The 21,933-nt window shown below is 34.2% G+C and overlaps 1 protein-coding gene across 1 annotated transcript in view; it reads left to right on the forward strand.

The window, feature by feature from the left end:
- The window catches only part of SLC12A2 (solute carrier family 12 member 2), a gene marked incomplete at its 5' end in the record, with an annotated part of 108,823 nt that overhangs the window by 57,982 nt on the left and 28,908 nt on the right, over positions 1 to 21,933 (forward strand). Inside the window, 8 exons of the mRNA XM_082650205.1 lie at positions 2,240 to 2,391; positions 7,798 to 7,905; positions 8,990 to 9,113; positions 10,160 to 10,261; positions 12,094 to 12,249; positions 12,843 to 12,942; positions 17,501 to 17,612; positions 19,070 to 19,210. Coding sequence (XP_082506331.1) covers positions 2,240 to 2,391; positions 7,798 to 7,905; positions 8,990 to 9,113; positions 10,160 to 10,261; positions 12,094 to 12,249; positions 12,843 to 12,942; positions 17,501 to 17,612; positions 19,070 to 19,210 — 995 coding nt within the window. The remainder of the gene's footprint in view (positions 1 to 2,239; positions 2,392 to 7,797; positions 7,906 to 8,989; positions 9,114 to 10,159; positions 10,262 to 12,093; positions 12,250 to 12,842; positions 12,943 to 17,500; positions 17,613 to 19,069; positions 19,211 to 21,933) is intronic.

Genomic DNA, 21,933 nt, shown 5'->3' on the forward strand with positions numbered 1-21,933 from the left:
CTAGAAAGTTATGTAAAATCTTATCTGCAGATTCTTAAATTTCACTGAGATATATTTACAGAAAATGTAATTCATATGTAGAAGTAAATGCATTTTACTTTCTGAGTGTTACAAATTTTGGAATATTTTTGTTTATGATGGTTATTTTATATTTTTATGTAATCTTGTTGTATGAAGATTGTTTCAAGGCTATTAAGAAATACCTGGCATTTTTTACCATAAAACCTAATTTCAATGCACAGGAATTGAATGAAAAGTGTTATTAAATTAATGAAAATGGTTTTAAGCCACTTTAATACATTCATGGAATCATAACATTTTAGAACTTGAAGAAAGGACTTAAGTGATCAGCCAGTCTCTAAATCTTTATAGATAAGGAAGTCAAAGGTCAGAGATTTTGTTACCAACCATATGATAATGGCACTTCCTTTAAAAAACTGTTTTCATGGCAAAGAGGGTTTTGGTGTTTTATTTATTTATAAGCAAATAAATAAATAATTTTAAAAGGCTATTTGTAATAGGAGGTTCTTAACTGAAACAGAGTACAGAAAAAAAATTAGTAACTACTGATTTTACATATAATTTGCATACATTGACTGTAGATACTGTCTTGTCTTGAATTTAGTACACATTCATGAAAGTACATAGTTTACCCGGAAAACATGTTTTTAAAATGTAAGCATTGTCTTTAATATCTAAATTCTAAAATTCAGGTTTTACAGTAAAAATTTTAAGCATACTACAAGAATAAATCTTAGTCTAGTACTAATCAGAAGAATTACAAACTCCAAATTCATTGACTACAGAATATAAATTTTCCATGTATTTGAGTAAGAAAATTTTTATTTTTGCCATATATTCAGTCATGTGTTGAGAAGTAATGACAGAACTGTTTTTACAAACTGAGCTGCTAATTTGCATAAATGTAATTTTGAAATTTTATTAAACAAGAGTTAGAAATGCTAATAATATTATCATGGTGGGCTATGTTAACATTTGAAAAAGTAACTCGATTACATTTATCATTGCAATGCATACAGAAATTCCTGAAATTCATTTTGAAAAAAGAAAATGAATTACATTTATAAGCTTATTAGCAAAATATTTTTGTATTCCCCTAAAAGTTTCTAGCATGCTTGTATACAGGGATCCCCAGCCCCCGGGTTGCAGACCGGTACTGGTCCGCGGCCCGTTAGGAACCAGGCTGCTCAGCAGGAGGGGAGTGGCATGTGAATGAGCGAAGCTTCATCTTCCACTCCCCATCGCACGCATTACTGCCTGAACCATCCACCACCACCCCACCCCACCCCCCACCATCCCCACCCCGTCCATGGAAAAATTGTCTGACACGAACTCAGTCCCTGGTGCCAAAAAAATTGGGGACTGCTGTTTATATACATTATACATAAGCTAGAAAATTACTTTTAATTTAAAAAATGATATAACTGATTATGTTTCATGGGAAATAATTTGTTATTGCAGGAAAACATTTCTGTTTTTACCTGACGCTCCAATAATGCTTGCCCTTGTACTCATTTCATTCTGTTTACACTAGGGCAACAGGAGTAGCCCTTTCTCCCTGATATTCAGTAGTGGAGTCAGTAAAGATCACCTCTACACTAGTAATTGTGTAACTAGCTCAAGCAGTGGAACCTTTTTTCCCCAGACAATTCTGATGGAGAACATCAAAATATGAACTATAAAAGCATAGCTGCTTTAAGGTTAGATAGGGCTCTCTCTGTTCTGCCCTCAACCTCCAGTGGTTTCAGGAGTACCTTTAAGGAGATGGTTTTGCAAACACTGCTCTGAAAGTCCAAAGAAGAAATTTAAGTATGAAGAACTGTATACAGACTGTCTAGTCATTAAAAAAACTCTTCCTTTCAAAACTTAATTTTTGTTTTATTGTTTAGTTTTTGTTGTAATGCCTGTGATTTTTACATCATATATGATGAGAAAGCATTGTTAAAGTGCTTCAAAAGTAAGAATATATGAACTCTAAGGAATGGTCATTACTGTTAGTTGTACATCGTACGTTATTCCAAATAATTCTTAATACTGAGGACCATGATGCTTTCCAAATTCTGTTCCAGGTAAACCTTTCTTAATTGTAAATACAATGTATGCTATAATAAGCAAGTATATACAGTCAGCACTGTAATTTCTTTATGGGTGTATATAATTTTGAAATGAATGTAAGCATTAGTTTGATTTTTTGTCCTCATTGTCACTTGTGCTTCAGGTTCTTGTGTTGTTCGGGATGCTACGGGGAACGTTAATGACACTATTGTAACAGAGCTAACAAACTGTACTTCTGCAGCCTGCAAATTTAACTTTGACTTTTCATCTTGTGAAAGCTATCCTTGTTCCTATGGCCTAATGAACAACTTCCAGGTGAGCATCAAATTTATATTATACAGACATTCTGTGTTCATCTAGAGGTCAGACTGCTATCAACTCTGACCATTCAGAGTATAGCAAAAACTTAGAAGGGAGGATTGTTGTTACTTTATACCCAGATATCAATAAAGACTGTACGCAACTAATTGTGAAAACAGAAAAATATGAAAGAATGAAATCTGAGCCTGTTCAGAGGCAAAAGGGCCCCAGAGGGCAACACTTTTATCATAGGGTATAATATATAGTACATATATACAGTATACTGTTTCAGAAAGCAAGAAAACATCTCACACATGGTCATATGTGCTGGATCTATTTTTGGATTCTCTGTTGTGTTCCATTGATCTTTGTGTCTATCCCTCCACCAATGCCATACTTTCTTGATTACTATAGTTGGTTTTAAGTCTTAAAATCGGGTAGCTTGATTCCTCCTACTTTATTCTTTTTCAAAATTGTTTTAGCTATTTTAGTCCCTTTGCTTTTCCGAATAAATTTTAGAATAATCTGTGTTTATCTACAAAAAAGTCTTGTTGGAATTTTGATAGGAACTGCATTAAACTTGTACATGAATTTGGGGAGGATTGATAGATTTACTATGTTGAGTGTTCCAACCCATGAACACTTACGTTTCTCCATTTATTTAGATCTTCTTTAATTTCTTTCATAAGTATTATGTAGTTTTCAGAATATCAATCCTGTACATATTTTGTTAGACTTACATCTAAGTATTTCATTTTTATTTTGAGCAATTTAAACCCATACTAATTGAAATGAGTTCAGTTTTCCAATTTGAGGTTTCTCCATAATTGCTTTATATATGAATGCCCTTTTAAAAAAGTATTGATTAGTATCAGTAGTTTTATTTCATTAGATCTGGCTATCATATAGTGATGCTGTGTTAAACCACTATGGAACAACAGATTAATAAAATTATTAATGGATGCTTGAAAGTTTGTGAACTATTAAACGTATGAACTGTGTGAAGATTAGTATTACTGCTCAAGTATTTGGAGAATATCAGTTTTATTATTACCTCTGTAAGATACTGAAAGCAAAATGAAATTTTTATAAAATTTATGGGTTTTAGATAGAAGAGGAAAAGGAATCACTAAAATTTGGAGGATATTTTGAGAGTTGCTTGATAAGCCTCAGGATGCTAGAAACAAAAGAACATAAAGGTGTAAATTCAGGAGATTAAAACAAAATATTCTGTGGTAAATTTATAGAATAGATGGTACTGCTAATTCAAAGTGGAAAATAAAAATTTCGCTTCCTAGTGTTTCTCCAGTAATGTGTAAACATAATAAACAGAATAGTTGAGGATTTAATGTATTGTAGAACATTATATAGACATTTTATGTAGAATCTATGTATTTTACATTAAAATTTTATAACTTAAATATTTAATGCCATTATTTGTATTTTCTTTTGTATAGTTTCAAGCAATTTACTGCACTTTCAGTGGTTAAAAATATTGAACGCAATTATGTAATAGAAGTTTGTTTTTTCTAGTCATAAGACTAGGCAAAATCGTAGGAATGAAAGAAAGTATTCATGTCCAGCTAATTATTCAGGCCAATTCGGACATTGATACTGTGTATGAAAGGCACAGATGTTGGTCTCTGCCCAGTGACTGAAAATGCCAATCAGATTTCTGTGTTGTTGCCTTGAAATACAGAAGTGTGTTGTCTTTATCAAGTCTAAGTATGGACTCATTCAAGCAAAGTGTGAGAATTTGGTGTACGTAAAGTTGCTTTTCCAATTTAAGTAAATTAAAAAAAAAATACTTTGTAAAGCGATACAGAATGGAAAGAAAATCCTGTAAAATTATCAATTGCTTGTCACTTGGAAAATGAAGAATGGTGAATAGAACGTAACTGAGGAGCATGTAAGTGGAGACTCCATCATGAAATCTATACAAAGGCACACTATATAATACTGTTTTGCATATAGTTGATAAATATATGCATATATAATAGGGTCACTTTATTTTTCTTAAATGTTTAATTTTCTTTAGTTTTATGTTTCTTATATTTCTACATTTTAATGTCCTCTGAAACCTTTGACTCACCACTGCTTAATAAACAAAATGTGAGCTTCTTTGCTCCTTCAGAGCCTTTCATACCCAAACTTAAGTCCCACTGCTTCTATCCAGACTGAACTCCAGTCATTACGTGTTTGTATATGTATACATGCACACGCTTACCCTACTCTGTTGCTTTATTTGTTGCTTCACTCTGCTTGGAATGCACTGGCTTTTTCTTTTTATATGTACAAATCTGTCTGCTCTTCAAACCTAGTTCCATGAACATTTTTTTGGACCCTAAATCGTCAACACACACACATTCCCCACACAAAATCTCACCATTCGTTTTACTTGCCACTTTTTTTTTTTTACTTTTTATTAGACTTTTGTCTTTTTCCCCCCCTTATTAAAGACCAGACCATCTTTTGTTTTTCATCTTTGTTTCCACTATGTATTTTTGATAACACTGATGTTACTATTATTTGAATCATTTCATTTACTTGCTACTCATATTTTACCATAAAATGGTGGGAAACACAAAGGTTATTGGATAAATGTATAACTAGAAAACAGGAAACTTGGCAAATCATAGAAGCATAGTTTCTAGATGCTAAGCATGGAGCATTATTTATCTTAATTCAGAGATGATGGAAGAAAAGAAAATGAATCTTTTCCTCAAAACATGAAAGGTGAAATGTTATGGTTATATGTAATGTTGCTGGTGTCAGTTTTGGCTTAATCTATCAATGTATCATATTCTTTTTTCTCCCCTTTTTTCTTCATTTACCTCCTGCCTTTGTACTTAGTTAACTTTGAAGGCATTACAGACAGACATGGAATTTTGTATTATCTGAGAAGTATATATAACAGAAATCAAGTCTGCTTATTTTTATCTTGGTCCACCTTATCTATCCTTTATAATCTCCTTCCCTAAGGACAGATTTGGCAATGCTAGATAATCTAGCATTAAATAATAACTGTGTAAAAATAGTGATTATGAAAAATGTATCATGTGTATGTAACTACTAAATTGGTATTAAAAGGCTGAATAGAAAATCATCTTTTCAATGAGTTTTTTCTCCCGGAGATTCTCAGAGAAGTCAATGCTAATGTTTCTTAAAACTCTTAAATATGTTCTTCAGGTTTAAACCTAAATCTTCTGAAAGATGCAGGGAGAGACATTTAAGTGAAACAAGGTGGTTTATGTATACATGAAACCAGACTTAGGTATTATGGCTAGGGATTGTGCCCAGAGCTAGTTTTACATCAGACTTAATATTAAATTATAGGCAAAAAAAAAAAAAAAATTATAGGCAAGTGTATAGTAAACAGCCTAAAACCTGATTTCCTTATCTCCTTGGTCTCAGTTGGCATGTTCTTGGTCAATATAAATGAAAGGTAAATCTCCACTAATGAAGTAATGAATCTAGATGTTGATCATCATTCACTACTGGTAAAATTTATAATGCATAGATCAAGTTGACAGTACCTGAATCCATTAAACAACTCTTAGGAATCAATTTAATACTTTGACAGATTTCAAAGGTTCACAAGGAACAGTGCAATGAAAACCTGTGTACCTACCCTTCATTTGTATTTACTAGTAGTTTATATTTTGCCCCATTTGCCTTATCTTTATATATATATATGTATAGTATTTTTCTCCTCAAACATAATGAGAATAAATTATAGACATCACGTGACAATCAGATTGAAATATTTAAAACATTCTGTACAAGCACGGTAAATTTTCCCACCCAAGTAATTCAGTGTTGATGAAATACTGTTGTCTAAATATATATTCCATATTCATACTTCCTCTCTTCTTCCAGTAATGTCCCAGATCAATTTTTCTCAGATCCAGGATTCAATCTGGTGTCACACATGGCCTTTAGTTACTTTAAAATTCTTTAATCTAGAGGAGTTCCCAGCCTGCCTGTTTTAACCTTTCAGGATGTTGACATTTTGAAGAGTCCAGGCAATTTATTTTGTATTGTGCTCCTCTGTTTGGATTTATTTGATTGCCTTCTCATTGTCTAAGTTAGTGATCCATTTTTTTTAAACTTCATCATAGGGAAATGTTTGAACATGTACAAAGATAGAGAAAGCAATATAATGTACCTAACATACACATTTTCCAAGTTCATCAGTTATCAGCGCATGGCTAATTTTGTTTTATTTATGACTCCCCACTTCCTAGATTATTTAGAGGCAAATCCTGGAGTTAGATCCTTTCAGCTGGATATTTCTACTTTTAGCTTTAATAAGTACTCTTTAAAGACAAACAAAAAACATAACCACAATACCAATCTACTATCTTAACATTAAAAAAAGGAAACAACCTTCCTGACAGAAGTATATCAAACCACCTTGGAATATTCTTGCTAGAAAACTTGTACCTCAGTCTGATCAACTTGTCTAGATCTACCTACCTACCAGTTGACTAGAAATAGAGGTGAGAGGAACAAGTTAAACAAGGCAGTGGAGATTGTCGGCAAAATCCAGAGCATGGGGTTTCTCTAGGAGAAATGACATAAAAATCATAAAATGTAAAGGAAAGGGTGAGCCTGTAGATTGAAAAAGACTTAAGAGACATATCAACCAAATGTAAATGTAATCCTTTTGTGGATCCTGATTTGAACAAACTTTTAAAAAGCAAGAAAAGAGGAATAATTTGGGGATTTTGAATGTGATTGGGTATTTTGATGCTGTTAAGGAATTACCCAGTTTATAAGCTGTGACAGTGACTTTGTAGTTACAGTTTTTTTTTGTTTGTTTTTTGTTTTTGCGGTATGCGGGCCTCTCACTGCTGTGGCCTCTCCCGTTGCGGAGCACAGGCTCCGGACGCGCAGGCTCAGCAGCCATGGCTCACGGGCCCAGCCGCTCCGCAGCATGTGGGATCCTACCGAACCGGGGCACAAACCCGTGTCCCCTGCATTGGCAGGCGGACTCTCAACCACTGCGCCACCAGGGAAGCCCTGTAGTTACAGTTTTTAAAGGTTTTTACGCATTAGAGGTACACACAAAAATTTATGCATGAAATGAGATCTGGGGTTTAATTCACAATAATGAAAAGATTGGCCCTGTTGAAACTGAGCGATGGATACTCTGTAGTTCAGTATGTTCTTCTGCCATTGTGTGTGCCTTTGACATTTTACAAAATAAAAAGTTTTTTTACATTTAGGGCTGGTGGTAAATCAGTTTCAGAAGTTTGTACGCACGTAACCATTATTACTGTTTACTATTGTTATTTTTATCAGATTTCTCCCAGAATTACTATTAGTGTTCTTCATAGGAATAATAAAGATGAAGTGTTGTGTTCTTTTTTGAATTTTATGTAAGACTTATTTTTCCATTTTTGTCACTTTTTTAAGGTAATGAGCATGGTGTCAGGCTTTGCACCACTAATTTCTGCAGGTATCTTTTCAGCCACTCTTTCTTCTGCATTAGCATCCCTTGTGAGTGCGCCCAAAATATTTCAGGTAAGTATTTTCATGTTACAAATTTTATTAAAGGGGCAGTTAAGGTAATATATTTAAATATGGGATTTTTAATATTTTTAAATTATTTGTTTACTTCTATCAAGCCCATGTATTGATATTTATATGACATATACAAACACATATATCCAGAGTAGCATATTTAATTTTATGCATATGAATGTGGATGTGTATATGTAAACACTTGGCCTATATCTACTCTCAGGGTGTAAGTTTTGAGTTGTCTTTCTGGAAGTAGTGATGAATTTTTGCTTTATGGACATACTGTTAGCATAAATTTTCATAATGTCTTACCAAGGATAAAAAGTATAGTCCAAGACCATAAATCAAAAGAATTAAAGTATCTTATTCCTATTAGCATAATGCCAACATTAATGTTTAATTTTATGAATATCTGAATGTCTAATACGTGCTATGCATTATGTTAGGTACTCAGGATATAATAATAAGTATGATAGACATTGTTTCCCTTTAATGAGCATTAAATAAATGGCTGATACTGGATAGAAAATACTTTTTATTACTAAAACAAATGAGATATCGATTCTGCAGCTTTGTTAATTTCCTTTGTTCTTTTTGTTTGTTCTTAATTTTTTATTGTAGCTAGTTAGTACAGTAGAGGTGTAGAATATTTACTAAAATTATTTTCAGTATTGTTTTTAAGAAAGGTGATTATGTTTTATAATTAGGATTTTCATTTGTTTTGAGTCTAGGATTTGGACTTGGTTTTCTTAAAATAAGTCACATGTCTGTCATACTTCTCAAGGTTCCACATTTCTTCTATGTGTATGCCTGCTCCTTTGGCTCTTTATTCATATAAGAATTTCAACCTGGGGTGGAATAAAATGGATAAAAACTTCAGTGTATTCTAAACCTCCTGTCTTTCTGATGCTAGAAATGTTTGAATCTCCTTTACAGTTTGTAGGTGAAGCAGCGTGAGGGGAAAGAAAGAGGACCAAGAATTAGAAACTTGGGTTCCATTCCTGATTAACCTATTGTAACTGTAAGCAGATCTGTATGTCTTATTTCGATATATTTCATTTTAATGTTTACATTTCTTCATTAGGCCTTATGTAAGGACAACATCTACCCAGCCTTCCAGATGTTTGCTAAAGGTTATGGGAAAAATAATGAACCTCTTCGTGGCTACATCTTAACATTCTTAATCGCACTTGGATTCATCTTAATTGGTTAGTCTATAAATGTACGCTAATGTAGATTTTGGTGCATTTATAGTATCAGCTGTCAACACTGAATTGTTAAATTATAAACAAACTGTTACTTTGCCTGCAATACTAAGTTAGTTTCTTTTTGATCAAAGGAAAGAGTGTTTAGAAAATAATGCAAATAATAGCGCTTGTTAAATATTTGCTAAAATTCTTACCATCACTAATTCTCCATTAGGGCTAGAGGGAACTCTTAGGTTCTTGTCCCTAAAACAAATATGATAATAGCGTAAGGAAAAGGATTCCAGTGTCTTTCATGAAGGTAGAACCTCTGCCGATCTACTTTTTGGTACTGTTGCCTCTGATCGTAAGGAAGCTAATGGGTCTTTCACTGCTCAAGAAGACTTTGGACTTTTATTAAAAGTCTGATTATACTACTGGAAACTAACTCTCATGTGATATTTAAGAATGTATTTGGTTAAGTTTCCTGTGACCCAACAGTTCTTTTTAGGGGTTTTTACCCTATAGAAACACACATATATAAGAATATTCTTAGTGTCATTAATTATAATAGTGATAAATGGAAGCAACCTGAGTACCTATCAACAGAAGAGTGAAACTGCAGAATAATATTCAGCAGTAAAAAAAATGAATAAACTTGGTTTTCATATATTAATATGGATGAATCTCAAATATAATAAATGTAAAAATAACAAATTACAGAATGATAATATAGTATGATATAATTTACGTAACTTTTAAAACACCCAGAAGAGTGCTACACAATGCTTATGGACCATATATGTGTGTAGTAAAACGAAATGTCATTGGAAAGAATATTCCAACTTTGATGAGTTGAGGTATAAAGGGGGCTTCTACTGTGTACATAAGGTATGATTTCTGAAAATTAAAGTATATAAAGTATATATGGCAAAATTCATTAAATCTGGTTTGTGGATGTAGGAGTATTCATTATGCTGTTATCTACAGGTTTGAAATAATTCATAGTTTTGAAGAGTTAAAAAAAGGTCTAATATGTCAGTTAAATATGCTTCATGTTTCTTTTGCAGCTGAACTGAATGTTATTGCTCCAATTATCTCTAACTTCTTCCTTGCATCATATGCGTTGATCAATTTTTCAGTATTTCATGCATCACTTGCAAAATCTCCAGGTGACTTTACGTTTTTTTAAAAGTTCTGTAAATGTGGTAATGTCTAATTTTAGAGAAAATGAAACTTTTTTTATATATAAATTTATTTATTTTATTTATTTATTTTTGGCTGTGTTGGGTCTTTGTTGCTTTCTCTAGTTGCAGCGAGCAGGGCCTACTCTTCATTGGGGTACATGAGCTTCTCATTGCAGTGGCTTCTCTTGTTCCGGAGCATGGGCTCTAGGCACGCAGGCTTCAGCAGTTGTAGCACGTGGGCTCAGTAGTTGTAGCTCGCTTGCTCTAGAGCGCAGGCTCAGTAGTGGTGGCGCACAGGCTTAGTTGCTCCACAGCATATGAGATCTTCCTGGACCAGGGCTCGAACCCATGTCCCCTGCATTGGCAGGCGGATTCTTAACCACTGCGCCACTAGGGAAGCCCAAGAAAACAAAACTTTAACACATTTTAAAAGATGGCATGTGGAGAATTAGCTCACGAGTGCTTCACTCTGCCTTTATAGTTGAGTCAAACTGAGTCTTCAAAGATCTCTTTATCATGAAGTTTATTGGTAAATAATGCCTGTTTCTTGTCTTCAAAGAATTTAAAATAGCATTAATTTAAATTCTGACACTGTGAAAGAATTACTTTGCTTTTTTCTGCTTTTATTATTTTATTCAGCTGATTGCCATTTCAGTTCCAAGAACATTATTATGATATAGTTAACCTATCCAGGAATATTTTTAACACAATGAGTTCTGTGGAGTTCTAATATAAGGGGTCTTTATCAACTGAAAAATTACTCCATATACATTTTTTATGGGTTTTGTTATAAACCATGATAGCAGTTGGACATCAGAGAAGGAAATAAGGAACAAAAGCACTGTTCCTTCTAAGGGTCTAAAAGTTTCTCAGAAAAGGAAAGATAAAGTATGGGAACTTAGGACACAAACACCTTAGCTTCAGTTTTTACTTTAAGAATATAAATTTTAGAGATGGGTACGGGTGTGGCTATAAAAGGGCAACACAAGGGATCCTTGTGTTGGACTTTTCCTTATCTTGACTGTATTAATATTTTAGTTGTGATACCGTGATATCATTTTGCAAGATGTTATCATTGGGAGTAACTAGGTAAAGGGTGTCCGGAATCTCTGTGTATTATTTCTTACAACTTTGTGTGAATCTGCAGTTATCTCAAAATTTAAAAGTTTAATTTTAGAAAAGAATATAAGTTTTATTGAAATGATTTAAAAATAGTATTTGGGGCTCTGGAATTACCTATGAATGAAAATTTTAAAACACGGTCTTCAACAGTTTTTCGAGTGAGCTTATTAATTCATAAATACTTCCCCAAATGGGAAGGTATGATTCTATAGTCAACTCACAGTTTTTCTAGCAAGTAGATTACTTTTTTAATGATTCTGAAGAACAGTTTGAATTGTTTTATACATTCATTAGGATATAGATGTGTCTCCTGCTAAAACACAGAAAATAAAACCGCACTATTAAGGACTCAATTTGAAACCTAATGTTTTAATCTTCTCTAGTTTTTAGCATTCACTGGGGTAGGCCGATTTATACTTTTTTGGTAGGGAATTTTTTGAATACAGAAACTAGTAAGATAGGGTAATGTGGACATAAATAGATGTGCCCACTTCCTGGCTGTCAGGAATCATGTTGTTGTGATCAGTAATGGTCTATGACTTCACTGTTATAATTAGCCTTATAGTTCACATTTAAAGACCTTTTAGTGTAGCAGCCGCAGAGAAATTTATTTTGTGCATACGTATGTACCACTGTCTAAAGCAGATGAGGTATCCAAGTGACTTTTATTTATCTATTTTGTTTGTTATTGTTAGGATGGCGCCCTGCCTTCAAATACTACAACATGTGGATATCACTACTTGGAGCAATTCTTTGTTGCATAGTGATGTTTGTCATTAACTGGTGGGCTGCACTGCTAACATATGTGATAGTTCTTGGACTTTACATTTATGTTACCTACAAAAAACCAGGTAATTACATTTTGTAATCCAAGTATGAGAGAATGAAGTTTTGGATTAGAATGGTGGCTTTAGAAATGAAATGGACAAAGAAGATACTGTTTTAATCATCTCAGAAACAATTATTTCTCTAATATGCTTATTAAGTCTCTAAAGTAACAAATGTCTAAAATCATCATTTGTGTCCAGACTGTTTGTTTATTCAGTAAGAGGTAAAATTTGCCTGTTCAAATAACTTAAACTGTTCAGTACTATAAATAGTACTTTATAACAAGCATAGATCTGCCTCTTTCCTTTTAGACCTTTGGCTATATAAGCAGTAATTTTTAAATGTTTTCTTTATTTGTAAAAGGCTCATTTTGAGTTGCATACACAGCATGTCTGCAGCCCTATCATCCCAGTCTTTTCTAAGTTGTACTTTTTTTTTAAATGTAATTGTAGTTCAGATTGGCATTGTCTTAATTTCATGCCATGAACTTGAACTATTGAAAGTCCTGAGTACAATAGTTTATTTTAGCAATTGACTTTTTAAATGTGAAAGTACTTGTTATTGGTGACTTGTTACAACCGGTATTAGCTGCTGCATGAATACTGTCTTCCCACAGATGTGAACTGGGGATCCTCCACACAAGCCCTGACTTACCTGAATGCACTGCAGCATTCGATACGTCTTTCTGGAGTGGAAGACCATGTGAAAAACTTCAGGTAAGTCATAAGGTAACAGAAACATTTTGTCTTAGGTGGCAATCAGTTCTTCCTTTATTGTTCAGTAACATTTTCATATGCTGATATTTCATGGAAATTTCTCTAAAAGCATAGGGTATTATTTCTTGTTTTGGTTTGATTTGAGCAGTTTATTCAAAAACAAGATTGAGGCTTCTTGTTATCAAAATTTTACAAAGAGATAAATTATCATCTACCCTGCAAAAATGTTGTGAAAGTTTTGGAGGTCTCTCATTTGAAAACTTTTAAATAGTAGGTATCATAAAGTAAACTTTTTTTCCCCCTCTGTGGCCTCAGTAGTTATATAACTACTGAGGATGAAATTCATAAAAATCCCCTTTTTGCAATTTTACTAAGGCAGTAAATATTTTCATGTTAGTGGCTTCATTCTCATTGTGGTACTGGAAACCAGTTTTAGTGATAAAGAATCAATGCCTTAGAGTGAAGAGTATTTCTTACTTTCTTCAATAAATTACTTTATTTTTTATCTTATAATAGTTTATCAGTTATCATTTTAAAAACTATTCCTTAATTTAACATGCTTCTAATAATTGATGAGATTCAGTTACTAAAGCACTGTTGTAAATCCAGGAGTATTGTTTATTTATATAGATTCTTAGAAATTGTAGATTATTACTTATACCAAGCTATAAGTAGGCTTGTCATTTTTAGACAATAGATCATTAGACAGCCATTCTCATACTGTTCATGTAAGCCTGGTTCTGAACAGGTGACTTTCCACAGTCATGAGTAATCACTTCTCACCGGCTTCTGCACAGTAATCACAGAAATAAATTCCTTGTTTCAGTAAATCAAAAGGCAAACTCTTTTTTAAAGAAAACTTCCAGAGTGGATACGTGCCAGAAAAGAAGTGCTCTACCAAATTTCCCCCAGGAAGAAACATCTTTGTATATCTTTTTGTTAACTCTTTGGGTTCTTCCCCTCACCCTGCCCGCAACTTTCTTCTAGAATGAAAGTTTTCCAGAGACCACAGATCTTCAGCTTAGGAGTAGAGAGAAACTGGAAAAAGAAAAAGAAATGAGAGCCCTGGGAGGAAAACTTTAAATGCAGTACATTTTGAACATTTTGACTAGTCGATGCCAAATATGGCAGAAAATAGAAATCATTCCTTTATGTAAAAAGTTGTATTCCAGAACTGAGAGTATGACCAAGAGTCAGAGTTAATTTGCCATTAATAAAAAACTGTTGCTTTGGCTTATTACAGTAATGGGGAAATTTTAAAAAAATTTTATTCTAAAGTGTTTTAAAATTTTTATCAGAATTATACATGAACATAGTTTAAAGAGGAAAAACTTAAGTTTGTCATGAAAATTAGCAATTGCCCCACTTCTCAAATCCCTGTTTCTCTCATGCCACAGGCAACCACTTTTAACTGAATCGTGTAATATTTACTTCATATTCCCAAAAAGAGGGTTTGTCTTGTTGTATTGTTTGAGTTTTAACTTCAGGCGTTATCTGCTGATTTCTTTCATCCATGTATGCCCACCACACATGTGCACCCTTCCCTTTACCCCACCGTCCCAGGGTATTTTTTATGTCATTATTTTGATTATATTAGACTTGATATTTATATTCTGACATTTTAAGCATGATTCAAGAGCCCAGCCATGTAGTAAATTATGATTGCTTTTTTTTCCTGTACAGGCTTTTTGTTTTCTGTGTAGGCAATAAATTTTTTTTCCTGTTTAAATTTCTATTTATCAGTATCTCAGCGTTCACCAAATTTGCCAAAAGATTTTGTTTTCTTTGCTTCATAGTTTCTATTTCCTTGAATAGTGAGAAATAGTCTTTCTCACTATTTCCTGCCTCTTTAATTTGGGTTCTTAGATTTAGCATTGTCTGAAGTATCTGTGATCCTGGGCCAGGGAAGTTCTGCATTGGTGGCTGGGGCTTGTCAGTGAAGCCCTTGATGTAGATTAATGTGGCTTTGCTGGTTCTTTAAGAAATTTAAGTCATCTTAAAGGTTTTCTATTTTGATCTGATTAGATTTCTCAGAAAAGAATCTTTTAATCTTCTGCTTGTTGATAAAGTTCTGGCTACCAGAGTTCTGAGAGCCAAGTGGGAAGGCAGCTCAGAGATCTCAGGGTTCAGCATATAGTAAATGTTCTCCTAACTCCCCTACTTAAAGTAGCTGCTTATGCCCTCAGACCAGAGATCTGGGACATATGCTTATGCTCCCAGACCAGAGGTCTCTCTAGCAAATAAGCCCTAGCCTAACAGGATTGGAGAGGGACAGGGACAGTTGCCCATCATAGTGATGGAAATGATTTGGGTTCATCTAGGTGCTTCTTATGCAAACTTTAAATCAGTCCTTCTTATTTTAGTTTCTTTAACATATTGCCCCTGCCATTTCCAAAGACATCTATTGCCTCTAAGTCCTAGGCATTTTGATGGTTCTTAGGTGTAAAATCAGATGGCTTCATAGTTTTCTCTTATGCTCATTTGTAATTTAGCCTTTTCCTGATTTGTCAAATCCTTTATTTTTCTTCCATCTGCTTTCTGGCTTTCAAAATTCAATGCTATTGTGTCCTATCCTGTTCTCCATATTTTTGGTGACTTAAAAAATCCCATCATACTATGGAGGTTTTTAAGGAGGGAGTAAAGATGAAGGCAGATGTTCATACTCTGTCATTGTTACTAGAAATAATCCCTAATATATTTTGTTCTATACCTTTCTTTAGAATGATAAAATTACACCCAAATTATGCCTTTGTGTGGTGTGTTTACTATTTATTGATAGTAAAGACAGGGACTACAAGTTCATTTCCCTCAGTAATAGGTTATATTAGTAATAGGTTAAACTACCGTAACAAAAAGCTGAAAAACTAAAGTGGCTAAACAAGATAGATATCAGTGTTATGTGATAGTCCAGAGGTAGATGGATATTCATGGCTGGTAAGTAGATTGGCTGCACTTGGTTATTCAAGTTCCACATTCCTTTTATCTGTCAGTCTGCCATTCCCTAGGATGTGTTTTTCTGTCCATGTGGTCAAAGACATCACCCCCCCTCCACCACGGCCTAGCTTACAGGAAAGGGGAAAAAAGTATGAAGGGTGGCCAGCTTCATTTTTAAAGGACAGGACAAGGAATTAGGGACATCGTACGGTCATATCAGTCATAGGGCCACTTTTAGCTGCTAGGAAGGCTAGGAAATGCAGTGTTTAGCTGGGGAGCCATGTAGCCTGCTGAAGCTCAGGTGGAGAGACTGGACTACTAGCAGTCTGGGCCTTAGAGGAGGACTTCATATTTGATTGCCCCAAAGCAATTCCCCCAAGCAGAACTGGCTTTTCACATAGCTTGCTAAAATTCTGAATGAGTTAGTACCATTTTTAGGTCTTTATTCAGGTTTTCCTGCTTATTTTATAAGTATAGTTAGGAACTACCCTAACAATTTAGTAGGTAAGTCAGAATTTTTAGTCTATTTGCTTTTTGTTAAAGTTTGTTTTAATTATACACATTGTTGTGATTCATTTCGCTGTGCAGTAGAAGCTAACACAACATTGTGAAGCAACTATACTCCAATAAAACTTAATTTAAAAAAAAAATTCAAAATTTTTTTTAAAAAAATTTTTTCTGAATCTGTTTGAATTCATAACATGGATACCTGAATTTTTTTTCCTCAAACAAGGTTGATTTTTATTTCTCGTCAACAAAAATCAAGAGTTAAAAATACATGAAAGGGCTTCCCTTGTGGCGCAGTGGTTGAGAGTCCGCCTGCCGATGCAGGGGACGTGGGTTCGTGCCCCGGTCCGGGAAGATCCCACATGCCGCGGAGCAGCTGGGCCCTTGAGCCATGGCCGCTGAGCCTGTGCATCTGGAGCCTGTGCTCCACAACGGGAGAGGCCACAACAGTGAGAGGCCCGCGTACCGCAAAAAAAAAAACCAAAAAAACAACTCATGAAAGTCTTGCCACTGTCTTGTGTTTGCAAAGGCAACTGAATTCAATTTTGGCTTTCATCATAATTAATTAGTATTAAAACTTTTAGTTCAAATAGAAACCTTTTCTTCACCACAGGTGGTTTTACTCATATGACGTCATTAAAATTAAACTAGATTAGGGAGGGCTGATATTACAAAGTAGAAGTAAGTATGATGTGATCAAGCTAAGAAGGAAAGTGACCTGTTTTTTACATGAAGGCAAGGCCATGCTCTCAGGAAGTCTTGTGGACTCTGTGAAAGAACTGGAATATTTATTACCTTTATAAGATGAAAAGTTGTTACATGTTTTTAACCAGCTTGGTCATTTCTTTCTGTAGTGCCTCCCAGAATCTTGATGTATAATATTACCTATTAATTTAGGACATTTGGTATGATGGTTGTTCAAAGAAGGTTTTGTTTTTCTGCATTTCTCATGTACCAAGGAACCCTAGTTATGTCATCTTCTGTGAGAATCTTGTGGCCTGTCTTGAGGACAGTTGCATAAAGGCTAGTGTAATAATATATTCTTAGAGAAGTGACTTAAAATCATGTCCATGTTATCAAAACCCTAAACTTCTCTTTCTTTTTAATCTTAAATTAGGCCACAGTGTCTTGTTATGACAGGTGCTCCAAACTCACGCCCAGCTTTACTTCATCTTGTTCATGATTTCACAAAAAATGTTGGTTTGATGATCTGTGGTCATGTACATGTGGTAAGTACTAGTTTTGTTTTCTATATTAAAACATTTTTCACTCTGTGTATGTAATTTGTGGAGCTTTCTAGATTTGAAATAATTTGAGTAGGTCTTAGCAACTATATTGCTTTGCTAAGAAAAATTACTTCCCAATAACTAAGGAACCTAAATGGAATTCAGTATGTGTTTTTGCTTGCTGATAAATCTCATAAAGTCCTGAGAATACTGGGAACATATACTTACCAGGAAAAAAAAGAGGCTGGAGGAGGTGGACAAATCATGGTAGATATCTAGTATCTGATATGTAAGAAGAGCAGAGTGAATGCTGAATTTCCAAATTCAAACACTTTAATTGCTCATTCATTTTAGTTTTATTCATGAGCAAGGAAATTATTTAAAATAGGGGTAAACGGTCATCCAAAAGTAGTTTTTTGTTTTTGGCATCCTGGCTATTGAAAACAATTACTAGATGATGGATCACCTTTTCTGCATAAGAAATTGGAGTATTTGCCAGATTAACTTATCTCCCAGGCTCTACTGTTCATTTTATTTTGGTGCTAGAAATGTGTGTTATATGCCCTACGTCCCAGCCCCTGCTAGAGTTGATCTTCTACTTGTATAGTAGCAAAGTGAGTGTGCATGCACGTGCGTGTGAGTGTGCATGTGCGTGCATGTGGGGGGGGGCAGTGGAAGAACACACTGAGACACTGACTCCACTCAGGACCTGTGGAGTTTCACAGTTTATCTTAGATCAATTCAGGTTGGGGTCTTGAGCATAAGAAATTACAAAGGGGAAATTCTTCTACTAGGAAAGATAAATTGTACTTTTCCTTGTCTTATTCATGTATAATTAGGGTGTACTTTTAATCTTATTTTTAGATTTTTTAAAAATACATTTTAGGTAAAACGTGTAACACATTTTATGTGTTGCTTACAAGGGTCAAAATAGAATGGCAAGTTAAAAAAGCCTTTCTTGTGTCATTTCATCGTTTAACAAGTACAAAGAAAAAACGTATTTATATAGCTCACTTTGACTTGTAATGATACTTCTAGGTTTCTGAGAATTAACAACTCAGACATTTCAGACAAACAAAAAATAAGATGGGAAACTTTCCATAGAAAAACAGAAGGCTCTTATTTTTCTCTGTGTAATCTCTTCTCCATTTTCAATAATTTATAATTTCTTTCATTTACTAGTATCAAAACATTTATTTTTCCAAGTCTGTGTTTATTCCTCTCCTCTTCTTCCTTCTACTGGCACCCTCTGTGTCTTTGTTCCATCAACACTGTTTTTTCATAATCTTTATTGGAAAGAATTCACTGACAGGAAAATGAAACGCTATCATTATACTTCCCTTCTCCCCCCACCGCCATGTTTAGACACCTTGTTTAAACCAAGATAACAGGAGGATTTTTATAAAGGGGGAATAGATTACCTTTCAGTTAAAGACATTATTAATATTTTTACCTTAAAGGGCCCTCGAAGACAAGCTATGAAAGAGATGTCCATTGATCAAGCCAAATATCAGCGATGGCTTATTAAAAACAAAACGAAGGCTTTTTATGCTCCAGTACATGCAGATGATTTGAGAGAGGGTGCACAACATTTGATGCAGGTAAATTTGTTACATCTTTCAAATGACAGTATTTTAGTTTTGTGTAAGCTTTCAAAAACTTGTTTATTCCAGGTTTCATTATTCACATTAATAAAAATCATAAATCTTTAAAATATCTTTACTGAAGTAGAATATTACAGTTTGTATAATTTGAGAGTTACAGAAATACTGTGCTGTTGGCTGACAGTGAAGAACCTCTTTGTGAATTATCTTAGCCTATTTCTGTCCTTTTCCTAAGATAGTTCCCATTCACTCCCTGTTGTTTTAAGTAATGGCAGTCCTTATTTAATTTTTTAAAAATTCTAATTCCCTACTATATTTCTCACTATTATTTTACTGGTGCTAAACTTAGACTTCTCTTTCGGTTTTGTGTGTGTCCTAGTAACCAGAATGTGGGATTTGGAATCAGTCCTAGGTTTAAATGCTAGCACTGCTACTTCCTTATTATGGATTTCGGACCAATCAAGTTATTTAACTTCTCAGAAACTCAGTTTCTTCAACCCTTAAAGGTTGTAGGGAGACAGTGTTTGCCAACTTATTTTTATAGGAACCTCTTTCTTCAAAAGAAAGCTTAAGCAAAAGCCCATTGACTGTGTCGATTGTGGAGCTGCTTTGTTAGAGGTGGGGGACTCAGTGCTGTCACTGGGCCCTTTCTGTTTTGTTTTTTAAAACTTGACAAGCACGTGGTTAAGAATAGCCTAGGCTATCCTCAGGAATAATAAGGGGTGGGAGTGGGATTGCTTTGCCAGATATAAAGGCTTATTAGCATAAAACTATAGTGATTAAGACATTATGGTATTGAAGTAGAGACAGACAATTCAACTGAGTAGAAATAGAGCCACTCATATAGGAAATTTAATACATGACAGAGGTGACATTGAAAAGATGAGCTGGGATAATTGATAATTTATGTGAAAAATATATATAACACATCCTTATAAACCAAACAACAAAACATTTCCAGATAGATTAAAGACGTAAACATGAAAGGCAAAATTTGTAAGCTTTTAGAAGAAAATAGAGAAGAATTTTATGATCTTGGACTAGGGAAGAAGTTTTTAAATGAGACACAAAAAGTTGAATTATGAAGAAGAAACCAATTATTTTTTAGTTAACATTTATAAAACTGTGCTTCTAAAGAAAGCATGAAAACAAAAAATGAAGCCACAGACCTAAAGAAGATAATGTTACCAGCAAAAGAATGTGGTGCACAATATATAAAGAAATACTAAATCTATAAGAGAAAAAAAGAATAGCAATAGACATGCAAAGAAGAGGAAACCTAAATGACAGAAGTAAAAATTAAAACCGCAGTACAGCTTTATTCCATACCCGCCAGATTGATCAGAATCAGGTCTGCCAATACCAAGTGTTAGAAATGGTGTAGAGCACTTGGAAATCTTTGCACTGCTGTAGTAAATGTAGACTGGACAATCACTTGGGACAGCAACCTGGCAGTATTCTGCGTCTTTGAAAAGTGCAGATATCCTGAGACATTCCATTCTTAAGTGTATACCACAGAGAAATTTTACACATGTGAAGAAGGCTATGTGAAGTTTCATAGCACTATCATTTCTTACAGTGAAAAGGAAATTAAAGTAACTTCAGCAGCCATTAATCACATTATTGAAAATTGTGGCATAATCATGCAGTGGAATTCCATATAGTGGTGAAAAGGTACTATACATATCAATGAGGATAAACCTCAGACAGAAATGTTAAGGAAAATAGCAAGTTAAAATAAGAACATGAGTAATATGAAGATGATGTAAATTTTTAAAAATATGTAACTTAAAAATTCATACGTATATATGCCTAGATAATGGAATATATAGTAAAAAATACAAGATCTTGAAAAGGATACGTTGGGTACTTGATATTTGTGAAATTTGTTTTCTTAAGCTGAGTGGTGGATACATGATTATTTATTACTTTATTCGCTTTTGTATGTGAAATATATAAATATTTCAAACGGAATGCTACCCCTGGTCATAAGGTTGTTTCTAGTGGGTAAATCTTGCTTGCTTTTGTGCAGTTTATAGGAATACTTTGATAACTACTCTATGTATTTAATAAATGTTATGAAGGAAATGAAAATATTTACTTACAGCAATGGTTCTTAACTTCAGCCTGCATCAGGATCACGTGGTGGACTTGCTAAAACACAGACTGCTGGGCCGCATCTTTACAGTGATTCAGTAGGTCTAGGGTGAGGCCCAAGAATTTGCATTTCTAACAAGTTTCCCGGTGATCACGCTGCTGCTGCTGGTCCAGTCCAGGCACTACACTTTGAGAGCCACTGCCCTCGAGGGTTTCTGTGGTATAAATGATGATATCGTAAATTGGCCAAGAGTTAGGAACCATCCTCCTTATCATTCTGCTCTACCTAACATACTCACCCCTGTGGGTCATGACAGTTTAACCAGTGTGGGGCAAAGGGAGCATACATAGAACAGTGTCATTTTGAGACTGCCCTATAAACCTGGCAAGTGCTAGTCCCTTTACAAAGATGCCCAGGAGATGGTTTATTCCAGTGGCAGAGCTGTCTGAGGAACTGTTTAAAATATCCTTACAGATAGGTGAATTGCCTCTTTAGAACTCATCACTGAAATTTTAGTGTAAGTTGCCACTGAGTGTACTTCTCTTTCCTTCGAACCTTCTCGAAACCTGTTACATAAAGTGGAAAATGCCTTTATGTCTGTTAGAGGTTTATAATCTTTGTC

The sequence above is a fragment of the Grampus griseus genome, assembly GCF_964374135.1.
Source record: "Grampus griseus genome assembly, chromosome: 3".
In the NCBI taxonomy this organism is placed as follows: Eukaryota; Metazoa; Chordata; class Mammalia; order Artiodactyla; family Delphinidae; genus Grampus; species Grampus griseus.